Genomic DNA, 25,649 nt, shown 5'->3' with positions numbered 1-25,649 from the left:
CATCTCTTAAATTGTTTATTCAGAATATATTAACTGAGCCCATCACTATCTTCTTCTCCAAATATCTTTTTTTACTTCCTCTCTTGCTGTATCCATTTTGATTGACTATAATTATCTTTCTGATTCTTAATACATACATAGTTCAGGTTCCAGATGAGTAAATGACTTGGATGCAAACTGCTTGGGATCCTTTCCAGAGTCCTGAAGTTTTGGTTGGAAAATCAGTTTGTAAAAAGTACTGCTCCTTAAATCCTTCATTTCTTCACAGATAAACATAGTGCTTATAAATCAGGAGTAGATGATCAAGCTGTTAAGGGAGACACAATTGAAAGAGAGAAGTAATATGGAAAAAAAAGTATATTTTTTTAAACACCTTAATAGATGGTGTATTCAGTTTAAATATGTTCTTAATATAAGCACAAAACACTAACGACAATCCCGCAAACACATTTTAAGAGGCAAATATATTCAGTCAGACATTCCAGAATAGATTCATGACTATATGAATTGGTAAATATTATCATTTTTTCTACTAAACTTTAACAAGGTAATTTCTACTGAATAAAATTTGAAAGTAAATAAGTTTAGCTGATGATGACTTTATTTCAATATTTCATCTAGAGAAGCATAGTACAGAATTTTCATAATAGTAGAAATCTGAAAGAAACTATTGTACTGCTGATAGAATTCACATAATTTATTTCCTTTCTTCCTGAAACAACAGAAACTTGTTAATATCTCCCTAGAATGACAATAATTTAGCCACTTTGGAAATTAGTCTCCCCTCTTTCCCTTTTCTGCTTTTTTCCTCTCAGCTGTAGTTGAGTACATTCTTCAGCATACAAATGCTGTTTTGGTGGTTTAGATAAGATTGGCAATTTACTTCTAATTTTCAATGAATGCCTTTATAAGCATTGAAAAATGTGACTTCATGGCCTTTCTAAACAATTACTGCCCAGCATCCATTTTGCCAGAATGGCTGTTGCCAAAACTACCACAGGGAAGATGAGAGAGGTTTTACCACATGGCATCCCCACTGAACACCAAGCAGTCTTTGAGCTTGAGAGAAAATCCTCTGAATACACTGATACCAACAAGGAGGTGATTAACAAGCACAGCTAATTGTCTTTGGTCAGTAGCATTTTCCAAAAAAAAGAGAGCAGAATTCCTCTCCATGTTCCTTAGCCCATCAGAGAGATGCAGGAGCTGCCTACAGCCTGGCTTCTAACCTGGTTCAGCAGGTGTGGTCTGGGACACCCTCATTAGCAAAGAAGGGTTTTTGTGTGACACGTAGATTTGTAAGTCTAAACCAGTATGTTCATCCAGGGTCACAATTGTGGTCATGACAACAATCTTTCCACCTCTAACCTTGGCATCGTTTGAGGGAGTCATTTGGTGTTTGTAACCAAAAAGAAAATCAAAGCTGTGTGCTTAATTTCACTGATATTGCTGAACTGTGAATTGTGAATGGTCGATATGTGAATAGAAAGAAATCCTCACCCAGGATTTCGATTTTTTTAACAAAAAAATCACTTTTTGTCAGTTGACTCTCTAGAACCTTAGCCCCAGGTGTTTTTCTTTACTGAAAACTGAAAACTCTTTTTCAGTGATACTAATTGCTGTCTAGAAGTGGAGAGCTTTTATCTCCTACCCCTTGTTCATACTGTTACAGAATAGCAAGGCTAAAAGAGTAGATAATCAGAGCTTTCATTGCAGAACTCAGGCTGCATGAATACATTCTTCTTCACGTCACCCATGAAAAGCTCTTTCACTCATTAAATTAAAAGTTAAGGCAATTTTTAAACATGGAGTACAAAATTAAAACTCAGTCTCTTTTTATGGAAATGCCATGAAAATAGATACCTGAAAATTGAAAAGCCCCTGGAACTTCTTAACCACCCCATCTGTAAGACCCCATCAACATTTTACATAGGAGGTTTCTGTCTTAAAGGATGAAGAATTCCATATGATAACAATACTTAGACTTTACTCCGCATTTTTCCTTCCAAAATCACAAAAAATGGGTGATCGAAAGACGACTGAAATGGAATTCATAATGTTAATTATTAATGGATTAATAATTCCCTAAAATCATGATGAATACAAAATGAATCACAAAGATTTTGGCCAATATTGCAGGCTTTGTTGTTCATGTATTCTATAATTAAAACTGTAATTTTAAAGTATTTTTTTCCCAGCTAGCTTGATAATCCATGCATGACGAAGAAATCCAAAGGTACCTCATACAATGCTTGTAGCAGGGTTCTGGGTATCATACAAAACTATAAATACATGAAGATTTCAGAGTTCTTGTTTAGCATTGTGCTAAAGCTATTTTTGGTCTAGCACTGACTGAAAAACACTTATTTAGTAGACAGCTTAAGCATACTGTGGTTGTTTTATCCCACAGAAACACAGTATTTCCAATTACTATTCCATTAAGACTACAAAGATGATTCAACACAGGAGTTGTTATTGCTGTTAAAAGCCTTAATCATATTAATGTTGTCACACCAATCTTCTCAGCAAACCAGGACTTCAGTGTGCATTGACATTTAACACATCCCAAAATAAATGGCTATAATGTTTGGAGAACTCTTTTCAAGCAACTCCCTCATTTTTTTCCCCTCAAATCTCCTGTTTGTATAGAAGTAGAGAGGGAAATTAAATTAGATGTTAATATTCTCCCCAGATATTCTGGAACTTACATCAGTTCCTCCTCAGGAATTGCAAACTTCTCTCAGCATTTGCTTTTTGTCCCAGAGAAGTCGTAAGTAAAGCCAAAACTTTTTATAATTGAGGGTTTCTAAAATAGTCTCATTCTGTGTAAATATTCCTAACTCTGGATTTATTACCATCTGCCAGTCAAGGAATGAGAGCACTCCTGCACTTCAGGTTTGTAGGAAAGCACTGTCTTTCACAAGGATCTCAAGGTTAAACTCACCAGGATTGGAGACCTGAACAGCAGCTTTGCCCTGCTTATCTGTGCTCTGTTTATCTTCTCCATGTTCCCAGATAGACCCCATAATTTTAACTCTGGAGTAGAGATTAGGGGACCTGACACAGAAAAGCAGGCCTTTCAAAATGTTTTCACCAAGAACTTGGTTATAATGGTCTGCTCCTCCGAAATGAGGCCAAAACACATGAATTATTTATTATTTCCAAACCAATACAATGAAGGAAATTCAGAGTTAAAATCAAGCTAAAGAGTAAACCCCAAAAGCATGAAAATAAATAATCCAGACACCTAAATTACTTACTGTGGTGTCATGCAAAACATTGCTCAGCCAAAGGCAGTCAAACACCTGTGAGTTCTCCAAAGTTCTTTGAGGAATGACAGAACTATTTGTGACTGCACAGGTATGATGTCATCTACTCTGGTGGAATCTGGGGAAACCAAACTTGACTACCCTTTGAAAATTCCCTGCTGAACATGAGAGTATAAATTTCCTTCTGCACAGCATGATGTATTACATCCAGGTTTGGTTTTACCAGCTTAAGAACCCCAGAGCAGAATGGAGCCTTCAAAAGTGTTCATTGTGCTGTTTGCAAGGTAATGTGGATATTTTCACATGATTCAGTTGGACTGGAGTCACTCCAGAGGTCCTTTCCAACATCAACGATTCTGTGTTCTGGGACTGCAATAGCACAGTCCCAGGCTGTAAGCACAGTCATTTTTGTTAATTGTTATTATATTCTAATATTTTATGATGTATATTGCAAAAATTGTTTGGTGATCTTCAAAATCAGATTTTCCAAAACCATATAAGTTATGTGGGTAAAAATTTAGGCACACTAATCTGTCACCTTTGCTTGCATGTGTCAAAAAGCTCAAAAATAAAATAAAAACATATTCTAAATGTCCAGATTAATTCATTCAAAATGGTTAAAATTAACTGTATAGATTCGTGTTTCTTGAATGTACTGAAAACATGATCCAACAAATTCATAAGGGATAATTTTTAGCCCTGCTTCTGATCTTCTTTTTTTTCCATTTCAAAACAAGCTTTTTGAATGCTTTAGAAATTGTATTCTGACTTCATAATTTCAAGGTTTTATAAAGCCATTCCTTGTAAAAACCTTTCATATGTTCCCCCTCCTTATAAAAACCCTCCATATGTTCCCCCATAAAAGATTATGAACTAATGTTCAATTCCTGGTGGTCTAGGAAGGATAAATCAATAAAATCATGTGAGAGGAAAGTTGACTGGTTTTCAGCAGTTTCCATAAAGGATATATTACAAATAATTTTAGAAAAAAATGCTCTAACCCTTCTTCTGGCTTCCCTGAGGAAACACGAGCAACAAAAGAACCCAGGCTTTATTTTAGAATGGAAGGTGCCTGTAACAGAAGTCAGCCTTCTCCCAGACATTAAATGATAGAATTGGATAATTCCTCTATGCAGAAGCAGGAAAACTCTTTGTGCATTCTGTCCTCTGGTATTTCATTACTAAAGGTTCAGTCTCACCTGCCCGAGAATGCAATGTAGGAGTGAAAACAGACAGTTACTTCCTGCCAAACAATGTAAAAGCTCATTATAGCCCATTTACTCACTTCCCCAAAGCCTTCATCTGCAAAGTTTCTAAGAATTTTTTTAGTTGGGTTTTACAATCCCTGCATGAAAAGCATCAAGATAACTGACTACATAGAAAAAAAATACCAGTGCATTTTTTACATCAAATACACTATCTATTTTTATTCTTTTTCCCAACTCTAAACAAAAGAATGAGAAAAGAATGAAAGACTAAAGTTTTCTTTTCATGGTACTAGTAAAGAGATGGTACTAGTAAAATGAAATAACTGACAGTAATTTTGACCTCTCTAGAACTTCTCATTTCAGTTTATTAATTTAAGCAGCCAAAAGAGCTACTTTTGAATTTGGAGCTGTCAGATGCTGAAAAGTCCACAGCAGCTGAAATGGTCAGTTCCACCTGCAGAAAGTGTTGAATCAGTTCCAAGTGTAATAGATAAGAAAAAACAGCAATTACAAAGAACAGGGCTAAAGGGCAGTCTGCATCTTCAGTATGTTTTCTGATAACCTACTGTAGCCATGTCATTAGACATAATGCAGAGATTCTAGAAACATTCTCCTTTTTAAAAGCAAATCTTCACAAGCTGCACTAAGATCCCATGGTACAATTTGCTATAGTGGGAAAAAATAAAAAAAAAAAAAAGATTAGTTTGCTCCCAGGGAAGCTCAAGGACTGTGGTACAAACAGAACAAACTGATGGCCCAACCTGTCTGTACCTGCACAACTTAGCAGCTTCAGATGCCATCCCAGTTAGTCCTGTGGGCCCAGAGACTGCCATCCAGTCAAGTTCTGCTGATGGTAGAGGGACAAAGAAGCCAGCAGCTGGTGAGGAGGACAGGGTGGCACGTGGCCTCTGAGAACAGCCAGTGCTGTACTGGCACTATATGGGTGCAAAACTCATGGGAATTGGTGAGAAAGTTCCTCAGCAGCAAAAATAATGGGTCAGTTTAAGATTTCTTTGCTTACTCAGTCCCTGAGAGTTTTAAAGCGCGAGTTGGTTGCTTTTAAATGCTTTTACTGTAGCCCACAAGGGCCTCTCCACCCCCTGTTCAAACATTCACTCTAGTCCACTGTGTTCCCACAAGTGTCGCACCAGGGGTGTTTGGTGCCGTTCTCTCCATCCATCCATCCATCCATACATCCATCCATCCATCCATCCATACATCCACCCACCTACCCATCCATCCATCTGTCCAAAGGCAGAACTCCCCTCCACTGTAGATCCAGGACTCTCCAGCACAGCTCTGTCACTGGCCCAAGGCTGTGATGTGCCTGTGGTGTGAGGGGACATGGCTGTTTCTCCTGGCTGGCCACGCTGTCACCACGCCGTGCTAATAAATGGGTGTGAATTAATGGTGTGCTCTGGAGCTGAACTAAGCATATGGATTTCCTTTACCCAGCCATCTCTACTCCTGCCCTTCTGCTCAGTGTGATAATATGCTACTAAAACCATGCCTGTTCAGGATGCTGTACCAGTGATTTCCCTATCAAATTCTAACAATTTGTGGGATGATATTCCCCTTGGAACAACAGCTGAAGGTGGAAGGCAGGCTAATTGATTCAGGACTCCCCCACTGCCTCTGAGCACAAGCACTTAGCTGTAATTATTGTGAAACAGAAGAATTTACACTGAGTTATAAATTGGTGTCACAGGACTCAGTAAATGGTGTACACTTCACAAAGTGTCAGCTATTCAGAGTATTGTTACGTATTTTTACAGTTTCAGTGCACTTTTCAAACTAATATCTGTAACTAATGCAGTTTCCCATGTTAAGGTGGCATTATGTTCATGCATAGTGTGTAACTATGGAGCAGGTTGGGGTTTTATCCTCAGTATGTCCATGGCTGCTAAATTGGACCAGGGAAGTGATTCTTGCCCTGGACTCAGCACTGGTGAGGCCACACCTCGAGTGCTGTGTCCAGTTCTGGGCCCCTCAGTTCAGGAAGGACATTGAGGGGCTGGAGCAGGTCCAGAGAAGGGCAACGAGGCTGGGGAAGGGACTGGAGCACAAGTCCTATGAGGAGAGGCTGAGGGAGCTGGGGTTGTTTAGCCTGGAGAAGAGGAGGTTCAGGGGAGACCTCCTCACTCTCTACAACTCCCTGACAGGAGGGGGGAGCCAGGGGGGGGTTGGTCTCTTCTCCCAGGAACCAGCAGTGGGAAAAGAGGGCTCGGTCTTAAGCTGTGCCAGGAGAAGTTTAGGTTGGATATTGGGAAGAAATTCTTTACAGAGAGGGTGATCAGACATTGGAATGGGCTGCCCAGGGAAGTGGTGGATTCTCCATCCCTGGAGGTGTTGAAGGTGAGACTGGATGTGGCATCAGTGCCATGGTCTGGGAACCACGGTGGGGTTGGATCAAGGGTTGAACTCCATGATCTCGGAGATCTTTTCCAACCCGGTTGTTTCTATGATTCTGTGAAATAACAACTGTATTTCAGGGCACTGAGGAATCATGGCTTAATATTCATTTCTCCTTTTCTCACTTTAGAACCGGTAAGACCTCACACTGAAAGGTCTTCTCATTAGTGTAAGAGCACCCACTGCAAAAATGAGTGTCAATTTTTACACAGAACAACAGAATGGGTGTAAAGCACTAATCTGTGTGTGATGTGCACTGACAGAATGGCATTTCTCAAGAAAGATGGTTAACTAGGTGACCTCCAGTAGTCCCTTCCACCTGTAACCATTCTATGATTCTTTCAAAAATTTCATGAATGTTTATGCAAACAAGTAAAAATTTGAGTAAGCTTTGAAACTACCATAAATGCCCAAATCTCTTATCAAGCCTCTGCCTTTCTGGTGGAGATTGATGTGGCTTAAAAAGAATTAATTTTCTTCACCTGCAGTGGTAATCAACTTCCACATATAAAGTCATGTAATTGAGTGTCAAACCCTACCCACATTATCCAGGTGATAAAACCAAAAGCATCCATCTGTCCATTCTGGGGCATTCAATGTATTTTAATTTAGGACCATACACGCTTTCAGATGAATGAACTTTCAACCTCTCATTTTTCTGCAGTTTTTTGTTGGTGGATACTGATCAGGGCTGAATGTTATCAACCTTGTCCTTTTCCCAAGCTGTTTGTGGACTTCTGGAAGAGACCAAATGCGGTCTTGTTCTTCTAACTCTGTGTTCTACTTAATCAGAGACATTTCTGAAGTAACAGGAGACTGTTTGGGTGGGATTCAGTTGCCTAAAATGACCCTAAGTGCCTAGTCTTAGATACCCAACTGCTGCTTTGCCTCTCACTGCCACTTTCAAAGAGTGTAAATCATGTAAAGTCACATTAACTGTGAATGTCTCAGATTTTCTAGAGAATCTCAAATGGCACAAAGCATTTACACCTAAGCAACTGAATCCTAACTTAAAAGTGTGAAAAACATTATTTATATATATTCCTTTAGTTATTTGCTGATTATAAAACCTCAATAATTTTAGCCCTCTAACTCTAGTATTAACAGATTTAATTGCTTTAAATTTGTTGTTCCTTGGTTTTATTTCCGAATATTTATAATAAGTGAAATACACTTGGGGTTATCTTCATTATTTCCTATAACAAAGTTACTTATTGTAAGACTGCTAGGAAGCTTGAGTTACTTGCAATTTAACAGCATTTAAATAAAGGAAAATGTCAATTCTGAAGCTCAAGCTGTTTGGGTTTTCTGAAGGTCTGTACATATGGCATGTGACTCGCAGTGGTTGTACTTTATGGTTGGTGTAATTTATATTTTGAAACAGTGAAGCTGTTCTATATGGGAAGTCTTCGTATGTTCATTTTTTAGACTTTATGTTTTAAGATGCTGTTTAGTACCAAACATCTTGGAGTTAATGGAACAATTTTCCATTTTAAAATGGGATTTCTGTGTATTGCATTCTGTACTGTCTATCCATGATCACTTCTGCAAATATTTTAAAATTAAAGTAATGGAATTTAGAAACACTTTACAAGAATGCCAAAGACTTTTCTGGAGTAGCCAGAGGGAAAACTTTTATGCCTTATCTTTAGCCACCAGACATAGAAGTACTTCATCTAGAACACTAATTAAATGAATTCTTTTTCCACAGACTGCAGCAAGTCTAATTAACAAAGTTAAAGGAAAAGTATATTGAGGAGAAACAATAGAACTCTAGCTTGAAAATAAAAGTAAAAAATTCAAAGCTCTCAGGCTACTCTGAGTTCAGCAAATGCACGTGTGTTTTGAGGGTAAATTTTCCTCACTCTTACTAGTTAAAAAAAAATCCCAATGGTTGAGGGCCACTTATTTTTCTCATTGTGTATAAAGATCAAGATGTTTTGAGTCTCTTAGAAGAACAACTCTGAAATACCCACAAGATGATGAGATCAAACTTGCCCTTGCCTAAACTTTTGGATGGGTGCTTACAAGACACACTTGCAAAAATACACAGGTTATTCTGACTGTCAATTTAAATTTATTGCCAAGTGGGAAAATCTTGACTCTCTGCCTTTAACTAAGATGTAGATCTCTCATTTCAGATCCACCCTCAATGCTCATTCACTGAGCACTAATGTGAACCAGTTGAAATGATGTTTCCAGATCCCTGTATTTGTGCTGGAAGCTGGATTAAATGCTAAAGAGTCTTTGTGCTTTTAGGCAATGAGAAGAATACACAGCTAATTATACTGAAAACATAAAATGTGTTAATCTTCCAGCGAGAGCAAAGCAGAAAGGGACCATGTCTGTACTCCTGGTTTTTGCCTGTATCAATATATTGACAGGTGTTGGGAGATGTGACAGAAGCTCTGACTGATGTAGCTGCCCTGACACAAGGCAGCTGCAAATTCTGTTTCCCTTTTCCCCTTGTTTGACATGACTTTTGTCAAGTGGTGGCTTTAGAATACTAGTATAACTAACACAATAGCTTTGCTGGTATAACTTCACCTCTACTGGTCTGCCTTTGATTTGTGCACACAACTGTCAAATGCCTCCATGGTAGAGTCATTCAGAATGCATTATGAATATCCCATAGGTGTAATTTGCTGTTGAAATACCAAATTTTTCTGCTCCTCACAGAAGTGCTGGAATTCTCCATTTTCACAGTATGCAGAAAACCTTATTCTGGTTAAAGCCATGTATTGTATGACTTGGTTAAAAAGCAAACAAAGACTTTTAACTGCTTTTTATGAAATCTAGTTCCAGTGAAACCACTGTTAACTGCAGAGTTTTGATTGTTCTTTCTTTAAACAGTCAACTTCTTTTGTCAGCCAAAGAACAAGTCATTTAATTAATGATCATTTTTATCTCTTTGAAAGGATCCTTTCCGACCATTGGGGTGAAGTCTCTTTCGAGATTCCTGAGGGCGGGATTTTTAAATAGCATCCTGGCCTCACATCCAGTGTCAGGAGGTGGATCTTTACCCCCCAGCATTTCCTCTGGTAGGTATTCCAGCCTATTCCCCCACATCGATTTTTTTCTTTCACCTTCTGCCCCATCTCTCCACACATCGTAGGGAAATAAAATTTGCTATTGGTCAAACAGGGAGATTAAATGTTCCTTCCAATAAAAAGCTGGACCAAAAGGAAATGGAAAAAATTATTATTTTTTGGGAACTAGTCATTTTCCTGAATCAATGTGAAGGAGAAATTGTGAGGGAAACTAATCTGTAGTGAAGTGGCCAACCTAAATATTGGAAGAGCAGGCCTGGTACGCTCCAATCATACATTTCATGAAGCATGTCCATATGCACCAAAGAAAGATAACTTTAAAAATGCCACTGTAAAATCTCAGCATTTATGTGACTCTGTGACTCTTGCCTAAAAATTTACATTCCCTTGCTAAAACAGGGAAGCAAAACAAATTTGGAGAGGGATAACTCAATTGTGTGTTAATACAGCTTTTGAAACCTCTGTAGGCTTTTGTAGTTTCAACTTCTATCTCAAACCACCTCATGATGGCACGAGGGAGCTCAAATGGTTGGCATAAGGTTGAGTGTAGGCCAGGAATGATAACCTCATTCCAGGTAAACAGGCGGCTGTCAGACACTGGCCTGAAACAGGATAGAAGGGCAGATTAGAGGCATCCATCCCAAGAAAGGATGTGTTATCCATTCTCTTCTGGAACCATTAAACACCATCTTCCATCAAAAGAATAAATACATGTATCTCAATTATAGCTATAACTGGATCAGAGTTCAGTTCTGTTCCTTTCCAAACTATATGTTTCTATGTAAAATGAATCTGCACATGGGCTAAATGTCACACTTGTATCTTTCCAGGATATCTCACCTCTAATGTTACTTAAAGTTTTTCTTAAAGAAGAAAAATATGGTAAAAGCAGGGAGAAGATTGGAAAACTGTTATTGACTTGCTATACAAAAGAAACAATTTTACTTCTCTATACCCCATTTTATTTATTGTAATATTTTAGGCCTCACTAATACAAGATGACTATTTTCTTTTTTTTTTCAATTGGTATTATTTCTTTTTTTACTTTCTTTCTTTGAATAGAAGCTTCTCAGCAGTTTTGATGTCTTTTCTAATGACCGTTTGGGTTTCTTTTGTTGACAGTTTTCAAAACCCTTTCCATATTTGTTTCTCCATGGGATATCTCTGAGTGTTTAATGGCCCTTAGCTATTTTGCAGGTATCTGTAACCATACATCAGTGTCAAAGAGGAAATACTGGATGCCCCATAAAATTCTCTGTTTTGAGCATAGTGTTGTGTAGAGCATCCCACTGATTCTGTTAAATTAGAAATGGCCTAACTGCACTCATGAACTGGCTTCTCAACTACGTACCTACCTACAAGTTTACTTTGTAAGGCCCTCAGGACTGGTTTTTTCTGAGTGCTTGCAAAGCTTTTTATCACATTTATTGGACTTAAATCAAAACTCTTAAATGTGGTTTGTTTAGTAAAACTCATTCATAAGGCCTTGCTGTTCAATGTCTTTTACTAATAATTTTGATTCAGTCTGATGAAACACTGAAGACAGGAAAAAATGGAAATGCTACTACAGGATGTGTAACCTGTATCTAGCAAGCCAATGGAAATAAATGTTATTATTTGATCATAACAACAACAAAAAAAGAAAATAAAAAAAAACCCGAGCCAAGCAGCAACCCCATAGAAAGGGAGAGACTCCCACCTTCTGGAAAGTGAGGATTGTCACATAGTTGAAAGCCAGTAAAGAACTGGGATAAATCCAATGGATGAGACGTGTTCTTGTGCATGGTGGGGGATTAGGTGGCATCAAACTCTGCAGTGCAAGTCAGAAATTGTTCTTAACAGGTGTATCTTACCTGTAGTGTTGCTGTTTAAGTCTTCTTTTTTACTTCATCATACTTGTATCTACATTAAGCACAATCTTAATTCTGAATTGCCTCTCTTGTATCAGAGATGACCAGAGGAAGACATTGCCATTTTGTGATAACTCTCTAGACTGCTAAAACCAGCTTTGCTTTACCTGTGGGCAAAAAACATTCACTGCATTTTCTGAAAACAAAACCAAAAGCCCAAACAAACAAACGAACAAAAACCCACACCAAAAACAAACAAACAAAGAAAAAACCCCAAACCAACTCAAGTCTGCACAAGGGGGTACTGATGTGGGATGCAAGAGAGTCAGAATTGAATCTCTTACTGTGCATGATTCAGTGGTAAATATGTGTTCATCACTGAATCCTTAATCACTTAAGTACAGAGAAGGAAAGGATGTATTCTTTGTTCCTTTGTATTGAAAAACACTGCACTGAACACCTGACCTCTTCTCTGGAACAGAGACATCCAGAGCAACAGTGCTCCAAGAAGGGATTTAAGCAGTGATATCTCTGTTCACATGGATGAGAGAGATAGTTAAGGATCTCTCTCTAGGCCTTAGAGAGCCAAAGGGTTTGGCTCTTAAAACAGCAGCAGGCACGCAAAATCAGCTGCCCATCGCAGTGCTGATGCTGTCTCAGGGTGTCCCTCTCTCATTAAAAGTGAGAGGACTGTTTGTGTGTCAGGTCTGGAGGGCAGCACACCCCACTGCTGCCTTTGATGGCGCAGTGACCCCACCCCCATTATCTGAGATGAGGGGCTCATGTTGGACCGTAGGTTTCAGAGCCTAACAGGAGTATTAACATTTAACAACTGCTGCATTAGAACCTAATGGCATCAATGTGTAAGATTTCAGTTAATTTAACTACATGGGAGACTTAAAATGCTGCATTATTCTGCTATTAGGGTCGTTGGGAACAAAGATAATGAGATGCTTTTTATTTACCAAAACTTTTAAGTCAAGCTAAGTGGCACATTGCCTTCCAAATACTCAGAAAACTTATTTCTTACTAAAGACAAAATGCTTTTACATCTTTTTTTCTGCAAAATTCACCACAGAGGTTTCAGTGAAACACAGAACTACACTGGAAAGCTGATATAATTGAGTATCTGGAAAACAGTTTGGCAGGGCAATGCAGCTGTTGGTTTCATTTTTTCCCTTTCTCCTTCTCACTCAGTAGTTGAGGGGAGTGTATCTCTTTTACCATTGCACTGACAGCTCGTGCTCAGTTTTATGTGATTTGGTGTCTACAGAGGTTCTCTTATGCAAAAAGAGAACTTAAAGATTAGCCAATTTAAGGATTAATTTATGCTGCTGGGATGGGGCATTACATCTTTCTGCATAAATAGATTACCTTAAATGGAGGGTTTTTTAAGCCTAGGCATAACTGCTAAAGCAACAGTGCTTCTATTTGATAGTTACATTGAAAGTCTGTCACTGCTATACAGCTGTTTCACTAGAAGCAAAGCTTTCAGCAGGCCTCCAAAATACATCCTGGATTTTTACAAAAACAAGCCCATTTCCAGACAATAGCTTCCTTTTGATTTACCCATCATTTCTGTTACAAATTACTTAGTTTCTAGTTATTCCACCTGTTAGCAGTACAAATTCACATGACTTAGTTGATGCAGGACTACAATGACAGACGGATAATAAGTACTCTTTTGTCAAGTGATAACCTTGAATATATTAAATATATTAAATATATTAAATAGAATTCTTAAACCACTTAGCAGGTTACACTCATCATCATAAATACACTGGCATAAATACACTGGCATATGGAAGCTTAGCCCTTCCTGTTGCACACACACACACGAACATATGTTGTGAAAACCTAAATGATAAATTGCAATTGCTGCATCTATTTCCTCAAGTTCCAGCTCAGCACAGTGTTCTCTGCTCCATTTTGAGGAAATTCTTAGGTTACTACTCTTGCTGTGTACTCCTGCAGCTCCTGATTAAAGTGATGTGGAACGGGTTTGTTGTGTAAATGCCTGCCCACGTTGCCTGGCAGAAGTTACAGACAGAAAACTTCACGGTGTGCTGCTGTCTTTGAAGAGCCAGACAGGTTGTTAAGCTTGCTGAGCTGGAAAGAAAGGAAGGGACAGCAAATACTTCTCTTACTGTTCCTTTCAAGCTAAACTCCTTTCCTGAGGTTTTTTTTTTATTGACAAGAACCAGAGATGAGTGTCAGGCTCATAGTTAAAAACTATGGAAAAGTTCCTGTTAAGCAAACCTCCCAGATCCCTTCATGCTGTTCAGCATTCAAACTGCATTGGCAGGAAAGGGGGAAAAACCATCAAAATTATTCTTGCCATATTCATGACCATCATTGCTTGCTCTGATCTCCCCATGGTCAGCAGCTGGACCCTTGTTCCCTGTTTCATTCACAGTGCACCTCTCTGAATCTTCCGTGAAAGTATCCTGAAGTCACCTTTTTAATGAAGTATGAGCATCAGTTATTTCCTACCACTTAATTTGCAATGGTTAATTATCCAGGAAAAATGGAAGCAAAAAAAAAATTAGGCTTGATAAAACAATACACCCTTGTGAACCTTAAAAAATATATTGCATGCAAGAAATGAGGATGCACTTACTTTCCAGAAACGTAGAATTGATACAGAACAGTTTACTCACTCCTGTCTTGGACTAGATAATAACAGGACTTCTCATAAAGTACATTATACAGAGAATATTCCTTTCTCAGTACTTTACTGCCTGGTTATTTGTGGCTTGTTGTATAACATAGATTGTAATGTTTGCATTTATTCCAGGGAGCTCCTCAAAAAACTCAGAGATAACTGTAGAGTACTAAACCAGATGATTATGAGTTTTGTCCAAAATTAATGTTTTATTACAATTTCCAGGTGCACCTGAGTGAGCCCATTATTCTTGATATTGTATAAACTGACATTTGAAAGAATTGTATTGACAGACTCTTATTGAATGAAATTACTCAACAAGAACCATCAAGGAGCAATTGTACGTGGTGAAATTCAACTATAATTATGATACTCCAATAATGAGAAAAGAAACTTTTTTTCCAGTTAATGCATTTTTCCCCTACTCTGAATTCCAGCACCTACACTGCTGTATTTGTCGTTAAATGAAAATTGCTAATTCTTTCTCAGTGACTAACAAATGGATTCTTCTATTGCATATGCATTTTCTAGGATATCTGAACCAAATGGCTCTTTCAGTTTATTCTTCTATCCTCCCTGCTATTTCACTGGCATGTCCAGCCTATAAACCCTACAGCTAATGCATAATGGCATATATTTTCTGAGAATAGAAGTCCAAATGTACATGGACTTTTCCATTAGGCAGGCAGGAAGTACTTCAGAACCAAAGTAAGGATGAGCAGTAAGTAGAAACATTTTTTGTGCTGATCAATTAGGGTTTGGCTTGAACTGGAGAACTGGGATTAAGCTCTAGTGCAGGACGTGATAAGAGGAGGTTTTTCATTCTCCACCCTTCCTAAATAGCTCATTTCATGTTCAGATGGTCATCCCAACAATGCCAAGCATTTAAGTCCTAGAAGTTCAGAAAAAATCGTTTGCATATGTGGACATTTTTACATAATCTATACTACTGTCACATGTTTTTAAAAGTCCAGCAACAGAAAATGTGGCAATTTATTGTAGGAAGCACATGAATTGAACCAAGTGGCTGTTCATTACTAACAGGACCAGAAAGATTTGAAGAGGAGAGCAGGAGGAGCAGGATGGATACGCAGAGAAATGTATTTGTAAATAAGTTACACACAGTTATTCTTTGTTTCAAAATGAAAGAAAAAAAATATGTACTCCCTTTTTAGTCCAGTGGTAAAGCATTGGATGTAAAAACAGAATCAGAATTGGTTTAGTCTTTGTGAAGTGGGAGACAGGAGTTATGGGAGTTAAGCTATGGGAGATGAATGCTTTTAGTTTCATTCCTCATGTGTCAGTGAGTTTCCATATTTTTCTTATTTCTTCAGAATGTGTATGCTTGTCTAAAAACCTCTCCATCTAAAATTTGCTGCTTGACCTATCTTCATTGTAACTCTTGACTTTTGTTGATGGTCAAAATCAGAGTTTGAAGGGAGAAGCTTGAGAATGTGTGCCTTCACGTCCTGAAGGTACAAACCCTCAAAGAGGGAAGAAAAAACAACCCCTGAGATCACAAAAATATCCAAACATTAGGTCCAGTGCATTATGTTATTTGCTGGAGTCCTGACTCATGATGGTTTCTTTTCTTAATTTTGGATTTAGCACTCCACACATTATTACAACCAAAGCTTCCTTTGTGGGTTTCAGAAACTTCAGGGGTGTGGATATGTGGCTTCCACTACTCCTGGAAATGAGAAATGATGCTTTTCTCATGAAGGAAGAGTGGTGGATCATCAGTTTTGTACAGCTCAGAAGGATCTTGCAAGTTTAATCATCACGTAGACCAAAGGGAAATAGGACAAGACACGTGTGCTGAAATATTAAATGGAAAAAATACTCAAAGGATATCCTGAAGTGCAAGACATGTCAGAATCTTATAAGTTCATAAACAGGCACAGCATTGAATAAACAAAAAACCAACACCTAAGAATAGGATTAAAGTAATACTATTAAAATACAAAAGCACTGTAACATTATGTATGCTTTTTTAAAATTCTGCTCATTTTCAAATTTATGTTGTAGCTTATAACTTCTAAATACAACACACTTATGACAATATGAAAATTCCTAATAGAGATTAAGATTGGTTTCTTATACTCTCTAAGTATCTGTTATGTATCATGAAGTGCAGAAGCTCCCAATACACAGACTTCACATTGTTTGAATTACTTTACATGCTCTGGGGTCAACAGGGCAAGTAATCATTGATGCAGTCACACTCTGTGTTTAATTTTGACCCAAAGAACATCCCTACCTCTTTCCACAAGAGGACGTAGATTGGTATGAACACTGAGTAACTTAAGGGTGAAATGTCATTAGATTAAGTGAAATATGCTGAAATTCAATAATAAAAATAGTGAGGTTAATCCAATCTTTCTTAGACTGCACCTGAAAAGAATTTATTATTTATTATTAATTTTTTTTCTTATTCTCTGCCTCAGTGCTAAAGCAAAAGCGCCAGAATTTTTGGAGTTCTAAGTAAAATTTCAAGCAATATAAAGCTTATGACAGAATCAGTGCTATTAAAAAGTTGGGTGTTTTCTTCCTCCAGAGTATAATTAATTTAAAACTGAGTGGCCAAATTTTTTTGTGGCTGGTCATAAACAAACTGCCTGTTCTTGTAAAGAAACTAATCCATCTCCTCCCTCCTGCTTATCCAGTGATAAATGCTGCCTTTAGTGTTGTGATTTCTTCATTTAAAACATGATGAAATAACCGAGGATTTGAGATGGGATGGTCAAAAATGCAATGCTTGAGCGCTGTTCATTCTTCTGACTTGTGATTTTGTCCTCTCTTAAGACCTCTTTCAAGTCAGTGCAGAGTAGTCTCTCTGAGGTGTGGAGATGACTGGCTGGTTCCAGGGTTCCAGAGTACCACCACCAAGATTTTGAAGCAAACGTCACCTGCTGTAACGATCTGTGGAAGTTGTTGGGCAACTGTCATAATTCAGTTTATATTTTAAAGTACATCAGTTTATCCCGAGGCCCAGGCTGGCACAGTGCCCTCAAAGGATCAGAGGGGCCTGGAGGTAATGCCAAGGCCTCTTTGTGCACCCTGTTTGCAGACATGGTGGTTCCCACAGCTTTTCTTTGCAGCCTGAGGACTTGTGTTTTGTGATACCTCAGCCAAGTCACTTCATCTTCTCTTTTCACCATACATAGCATGGATTTTTCTGTTTATAGGTTATTTGTTTATTTATTTGTTTATATTCAGTTAGCTATTTTTCTGGTTTTTTATTGAAAAATAGTGTAAGGCTCTCAAAAGAGGTGCATTAGATGCACTTGCAATAGTTAATGTGGCAGCTTTTAAAACTGGGCTGCAACACATCAGCTCTTGTTCTCCTCTATCTGTACTGCTGAATTCTGAAAAGACACCTCACCCTGATGATTAAGGTGCATTTTTTTTTTATTTCTGCTTATAGTATTCACAAGCAGCAGGAATAAAATGGAACTTTCTTCATCCATATTGTTTGTATATTTATTAATATGCAGAAAGAGATAACACAGATAAACAACCCAACAAATGGAAACTCGGAGTAATCAACTTTTTTTTCCGAAGATATATGTTTGTAAACTATAAATTCAGGGGGAAAAATTGTGCCAGTTTTTGTTTTCTATAATATAATATATATTTCTATAACATAATTTTAGCCATTATTTCTCTCTCATGTACCCAACCTCTGGCTAGTGACAAAAACTCTTTCTTCTGGTTTTACCCTCTACTGCATTCCATTTGCTTCTCTCAGGGAAAGACAAGAATCAGAAAATAAATCATGGGAACAACACAACTGCTTTCTCCTTGAAGTTCTACTTTTCTTTCCTCAAAATTATCCAGAATATCTTTTGCAAGCCCACTGGAGAATTTATGTGAATTAGAGGTTGCAGGAACAACATGACAGAGGCTGCTAAAAATTCTGTTGTCCAAAGCACATTCTTCTTTTGTCATGTGAGAAACCAGGAGAACCACTCACAGTGTTGGTTGCAGCAGGAGGGGAGGGCTAGAACATTTGAGAAAGTATTTTATAAGTATACACACAGACTTTTCCTGGATTCCAAAACACACCAACAGGCATAAATTCTTACCAGTGGGTTAAAGGGAAAAGTATTTAATATATAATTACAGAAAACAATAAAAAATATATAATAAATAATCTATAATAAACAGTAATATATCATTAAAAAAACAGAGAACAAGATTTTCAACAATATTGTGTTGATAGAATGCATTCTCTTCAGTTGGCAGTGACAGCTGTATGGCCATTCTTTACTGAAAACTAGACAATACCTTATGATCATTCATGTATTTTGTGTTATTTATTGATTTTGCAAAAGTATCTTCCCTTTACTGAACTAACTTTAATGATAAGTGGTGTATAGACACAGGAAAATAGAAGGAGCACTGACAGCAAGATAAGGAAGCTTTATCTGTGTGATTTCCCAGAGCAGCAGGATGTATGTATGTTAGTGCTATCCTTTTTACTCTTCTGGCTCCTGAAGTCTCAAGAAGGAGGTTGGAACTGCAATTTTTATTTTCTGAGGCTGCTTAGTCAGGGACCTTTTGTGATGTAAGTCTGTAATGCAAGTGGGATGGCTTGCAACAAAAGTCCCATTGGCTTCACGTGTCTTAATGTGGACTAACAATGTAAAACCCAGCAGAATTTTTTTTTCAACTGCTTTTTGCATAGTCTTTAGTTTTCTTTCTTTCTTTTTTCCTCCATCAATTTTGTATTATGGGATTTATTTTTTTTTTAATTCACTGAAATTAATTCTCCTCTGGTGCATATCAGTGCATTAGTAGTAGTAACAGCAGGAGAGAAGAAGCTGCAGTGCCATGGCAGGTGGTTCTCTTATTTGAAGAGATATGCAGTGAACAAAACCAGTGGGAGATCCAGGAATGTCTTCCAAGCCCTGGGCATTCCAGTGGGGGACAGAGTTCCCCTGTGGGTGCTCTGTCTGCTGTCCAGGTGCTGAAAGGCACAGGACTAAGGGTGTGCCCCTGTGTTTGAATCTGTCTTATCTCTCCAGCTTTAGCAGGAGATAAGTTAGTGGGGAACCAGAAGCAGAACATGGCTTTGGAATGAAAAGATGCCTGATAAGGAGGTGATTTTTCTGAGACACATGAATTCTGATCTGCAGAAATGATGGAGCAGGATTTTCTTATAGGAACTAGAAAACAGTTCTTATCTGTTTCAAGTGGAAGAATAAATATCCTCTGTTTATGTTAACAGGCCTACTCCCATAATTGGCATTAAAGATTTCATTATGAGACTGCAGAAAAGAAACATGTGCTAACTATTCTTTTTGGAGGATTAATCTTACATTAAAAATTCATTAAAGGAGGCTCTGCTGCATTATTTAAAATGACAACAGGAGACAACAAGCTGAATATTTTGTCATTGATATGACACTTCAAATTCTCCTCCTTATTCATCAGTCTAGCACTCAATTAAATTACATGCTATCAAAATTTTTTGTTGTGAGAAAAAATGCATAAATAAAAAATATGATGTGAGTTTTAGATATTATCAGTATTTTACATTATTCTGCAATGTACGACTTTCTTTTTTTTTCTTTTTTGCATTCCTGCTTATTAAAAAAATGTCAAGCAGATTGATGAATGGAAAATACAAGACTGAAACGTTCTGTTGATTGAAACATCGATACAGATTGTTTGTCATTTACACTGGCTTTATTCAAATGGCATTGCTGGGCCGGAGGATTCCAGTGAAGAACTTTCTGAGGGAAAGTTGTCAAAACCAGTCAGCCTCTTGTAACAAGGTAGTAGTTGCATCAAAACAATGAATAACCCCTGCACCTTCTACAAATTCAGCTAAGTTCTGAGAAATTTAATTCATGTCTTTCCCTGCATCATTCCAGGCACTGATATTGCTCTTGCGTGTTCAGTCTGGCTTTCTGAGATAGCAGGACTCAAATGGATTTGCCAGAGCCAAAGTCACTCCCTGGGCAAGGAGGGGAAGCTGCTTTAGACAGTATCACACATGTCTGGGGTGGGAATATTTATAGTTTCACAAAAAAATATGAAAGCAGTGAATGTGGCTGTGGTGTCAGTGTGTGCCATGATTATAATTTCATATTGTTGAGTCTGTAGTAAAATGATAAATCTGTTACACTAATGTGCTGCAAATTGTGAATGTGATATACATAGTATGTAAAATCCATATTTGGGGTTAAGACCTATTGCCTCAGAACACTTTGTAATTCCTCTGCTTTATAACTGGTTTTTCTCACAATACTCCCTGTCAGGTATCTAAAACTGCTGCAGGACTGGTTTGTTTGACTGACTTGACTGTTGAATCCATCTTCAAATATTTTTTATTTTGTCCTCCCCCAATTCAAACAAGAAGTTCTGCACTCTCCTCCAGCAATATCTGCAGTTTTTAGCTCCTTGATTCCAAGTCCTCAGCTGACACTTTTCTCAGAGTCCTCTTTCCACACCTCCTCTTATGTGGATCTTGACACTGATGTTCTTCCTATTGTTGTCCCAACTCCCATCTGCATCCCAGTGCTGTTTGTTCTTAAACCTGTTTAACTTATCTTTGTTTTGTGTGTGTAAGCAATCCTAGGATAATAATTCAATGCCTTCCAACATTGCATTAGCCTACCCCTGGATAAAATAATCAAAGATTGCTTCTCTGTCTCAGAGACTTCTCTGACCTCCTCTCATTTATTCATTCCTGTTCTCATTTTGAGGATGAGGAATTCATCTTTCTCAGTACCCTTAGAACAACATGAATTTTTATAATCTAAGTAATAGTCCTTCTGTCTTTTCTCTTTGTCTAGAGACAAACATTACAGTAGTTCAGAAATCTCCCAGTATTATTTTTCAAAGTCAATTTTGTAGTCTTCTTTGAAACAAAAGCAGTATTTTGTGTTTGCAGGGAGCTTTACCACAGACAAGTTTTTCTGGACTCAAATTGTACCTTGGTATAAAGGATGATATCTGCTCTTTGCAGTTAAAATGAAAGTAACATCAGCCAATGTCATCCATAGCCTACTATTTCTTCAAGCAACCATAACAACAGCTGAGACATTTTTGATGTTCAGGTCCTCCAAAGACAAACACTGTGCTGACTGAAAGTCTCACTGTATAGACTGTCACAATCCAGCTTGTAATACACAAACAGCTTCAGTGATACATTAAACTTGCAGTCAAAATAGGGTGGCTTTTATCAAGTGCTGTCACACTAAAAGAAGATTATTTGAGAAGTCAGTGTTCAGATCCAGATTTAAGACTTTTGCTTGAGCTAATCAAGTGATGGAGCCGGTTTCATTTTTGAAATTTAGGAAGGGTGTTGAGTGATACAGACTGAGTCAGTGGGGAGCTATCAGCCTAAGAGACTAAATTTATTGATGATATGATATGTCTTCTGATATACAGCAGCCTGTTTGAAGAAAAATGCTACTTATTCTGGTGTATTGAGTGAATCCTGCCATTCCTGTGCTACCATGTGGAAGAGCTGGTTTTGTGTTAAGGCACATCAAGTCATTCAAGGACCACACTGAGTAGTTTAAAAACTCATAAGCATTATCCAGTGAAAAATACTGAAATCTCTTTATTTAAATCCACAGGTAAATGCATATGCATACATTTCACAGTTACTTTAACCTAGAAGTTTATAGGAGCATAGGGTGTGAGGAAAAAGGAAATACAGTAGGAATTTTTTTGGAGGGCAAATGTGTTGTGAGAAAATGTAGGAGAATTAATAGTTGCATTTAAAAATAAGTGTGAAAATAAGTTGTGTTGAAGGATATGAATCTAAGGAGCATTAAAGCCATAATGAGAGACCATGAATCTCTAGAGATCCTTACAGAAGAGCTTCTGGAAAGTCTGGAGTGCCAAAGGATTACCCACAGGGTACTGTTTTGAAGCTCAGTAGCTCCATTTGTTATTCCCTTCAAATGTAAGTTTTCCATAAAAGTGTTCTAGTTGTTGATTTATCCAGAAAGAGAAATTTCTGGTTAACTTATACCTGGCCAAATATGCCATCTGAAAGACAGCTTTACCTCCCTATTTATTGAAAAATACCATTGTCTGCAACAATTTAGAAACTACTAATTGCTTGAGAGAGTTCTGCATATAGTAAGATCCTGTAACATCAGGCTGCCCTTGGTTTACTTCTCTAGATTATAGGATATTCCTTCCATGTGGAGGTGTCAGCCCCTTGACAATAAGAAAATGATAAAGGTAAGGGAATCTAGGTCATTCATGTGCTTGAAACTAAAGAGAATGGGCTATCCAGCTAGTCATCATTAGCAAGCTGAAGAAAAGAAAACATAAATTTTTAAAATGCTGTGATCTCTAAGAGCTTAAAAGTGTTGTATCATGTAAACTTATAATGCAAAACCAGGGTATAACCAATGGATGCAGATGAATATAATTGATTTGGTGTCAGGTGCTCATCTGCAGCTGAGACTAAACATTCAGTTAAAATAAAAAGAAGCTGAAAGGCTATCCAAAAAGACTGCTAAGGCACCTGGAAATTTTCACACGGAAAAAATATATGCCAACACTATGAAGCACTGGTCTATTCATTGAGGACCTAAACATGAGGCCTAACACAGAAATAATCACAAATTTTAGTAGAGGAAATGAGAAAATATTGTGAAGAACTACAGAAAGACTAGACTGAAGTATGTGAATGAGCATCACTGGGGTTCCTGGAACTCCAAGCCAACCTACTGGGATGAACACAGAAATGAATTGTTCCCTTTTTTAAATTGAAAGTTAGCTGTAACACCTCAGGAGAAATATCTGGCTGTGGCTTATTGTATATATTGTGGAGAGTTTATTAAACACTTTCACTATTAAACAAACTGAACAACAACGGACAGCTGGGCTGGAACAATCAAAATGCCCTTCTATGCTTTATCAGCCTGAACACTGTGTTTGTTTCTCATCCCCTCATCCAAATAAAACACAAACATAATTTGAGAGGCAGAGGAAAAAAAAGCGATTAAAGAGTCTTCCTTTGGATTTGAAAATTATTGGCACAGCTAGTGTTGAATGGAGGAAGTGAAATGGCAGACTCACAGTGTCACCCCTGGTTTCCCACAAGCCCCAAAGAGACGGGCATTCTCAGGGAAAGAAAAATTTGCCATCTTAAGATTTTTAACTTGAAGACCTTTTATCTCCTTCCCAATCTGACTTACATACTTCTTCATTACATTTGTGTATGTGTATTAGAATTTTTTGTGTATTAGAATGGCTCCTTTGTATTCATTCTAAAAAACTTGTTGCTCTGCAGCCTCGTTGGCAGGGTGATTGGCCCTTTACTGTCAAACAGTTCTAGAGTGGTAGTTTATTCAAGGGCAACAGTGAAATGCTATTTAGTTCAGTACCCAGCTTAGAAGTTTATTTTCAGGTTTCAGTACAATTTAGGAAATAAATTTGGAAATGGTGCCACCCTGGAACCATAGGATTGCTTAGGGTCTGAGCAAAAGGAAATACAGGTGAGATTTTTTTGGAGGGGGAAATATTTTGTGAGAGAATGTAGGAGAATTAATAGTTGCATTTAAAATCCAAGTTGTTGGATACAAATAAGTTGAAGGATATGAACCTAAGGAGCATAAAAGCTGTAATGAGATCCTCTGGACCTCTTGAGAACCTTACAGAAGATTTTCTGGAAAGCTTGGAGTGCCAAAGGATTACCCACAGGAAAGCAGGGGCACTGTTTTGAAGCTCAGTAGCTCCATTTGTTATTCCCTTGAAATGTAAATTTTCATTCATAAATGTTCACAGGAAAACTGGGCTAGTTGAGCAAAATCTTGATTTGAGTAACATTCTGTATATTTTGTGTATTTACAAACAGATGAATTCAGAGTTTTGCTGGGTTATACACACCCAATACACACACCCAATCTAGGAGAGATTCTTTTGTGACATCCCCTTCTATCTGTCATCTTTGTCTTAAGTCAGTGAGATATTTTAATTTGAGAGGAAAATTATGACACTGAGTTTGTAATCACTTTGACATGGGTTATGTATATCTGGGTTTTGCCTTAAATATATTCCAAAAATATTTGTTATTTGGAGGGAGCAGGCTGTTCTTTGATCCTTTTTAAGGGAGAATACACTGGAGTGAATGATGAACATTCAGCTAATCCAGCACCAAAAAAAAAACCCAAAAAGATAGGAAATAATTCTTAGAGAGTAAGGGAATTGTGTTATTGTGTTTGTGGTATAAATGGGTATTTTGAAAATACATAACATTTTTAACTACTGTGAATAATCTGCACATAAGAAATGAAATTTTAAAAGCTCCATAATATGTTCATAATCTTAATGTGTTTCTTTGCTGTTTTGCAGGCAGACCAGTAATGATTGTAGTTGAATACATGGAGAATGGATCCCTTGACTCCTTTCTGCGGGTGAGGTGCCATTTTCTGATGACATTTGAATAAGACACCATTCTAGGTTAAGATTTAAATCATTTATCACAAATTAATTTCTACATAATGTTATTCATGGATTTTTAGTGAAGAATAGAAGCTTTCTCCCCAGGGTACATTTCTGAGGTACAGTGATATATTAGAGCATGGCTGGGAAAGAAGAAGATTTAAACTTAGGAATATAATTGATTTCTTCTACAAAAGTAGTCCCTGACTTTAGCAACATGTATTTCAAAAAGTGTTTTTGTGAAAGAAAAGATAAATTGAAGGATAAATGCCTGGTCTTATGGAGGTGGTTCATTTTTCTCAATCACCTTCAAAAATACTCTGTTATGATTTTTTTGGTTGGTGCAGTGTAGAATACACTCAGTAATTGATTTATAATTTTTCATGGTTACTTGCATTTAACAAATTGAATTAAAAAACAGTTCATGGGTTAAATGTCCTCGTATTAATTAGCCCCCAAAGGTCACTAATAAACATTAAAGAAGGGCTACAGAAAATGTGAGTAATATGTTGGCACAATTATATTTAATTTTTCCTAGAAAAATAGAAGGAAAGGATGACCTCCCCTTAAAGCTAAACTTATCCTAAAGTGGTCTCTTTTTTTAACAGAACCCTTGGAAATGCTCCAGAGACCCACTGTCATAAGACCTTGTGGGAATAATTTTAAAGTCAAGTATTTCAAACTTGTCATAAAAAGAAACACCAGCCCTCACTTGCCCGCTGCCCTGCCATTGCCATCCTGCAGAATGGTAAATTTGGGGTTGTGGGCAAGCT

General features: G+C 37.5%; 1 protein-coding gene across 3 annotated transcripts in view; it reads left to right on the top strand.

Moving 5' to 3' along the window:
• EPHA6 (EPH receptor A6) overlaps positions 1 to 25,649 on the top strand; it is a 405,075-nt gene that overhangs the window by 318,438 nt on the left and 60,988 nt on the right. For 2 of the 3 annotated variants that reach the window (XM_029961479.1, XM_029961480.1), the window contains 2 exons: positions 9,808 to 9,930; positions 24,787 to 24,848. In XM_029961479.1, the coding sequence (XP_029817339.1) occupies positions 9,808 to 9,930; positions 24,787 to 24,848 (185 nt within the window). The remainder of the gene's footprint in view (positions 1 to 9,807; positions 9,931 to 24,786; positions 24,849 to 25,649) is intronic. The other variant, XM_029961478.1, reaches the window with a different exon arrangement.

The sequence above is a fragment of the Manacus vitellinus genome, unplaced genomic scaffold (genome assembly GCF_001715985.3).
Source record: "Manacus vitellinus isolate BGI_N305 unplaced genomic scaffold, ASM171598v3 scaffold_35_pilon, whole genome shotgun sequence".
Classification (NCBI taxonomy): domain Eukaryota; kingdom Metazoa; phylum Chordata; class Aves; order Passeriformes; family Pipridae; genus Manacus; species Manacus vitellinus.
Note: the sequence above shows the minus strand (reverse complement) of the source record. Positions and strands in the feature narration are given on the sequence as shown.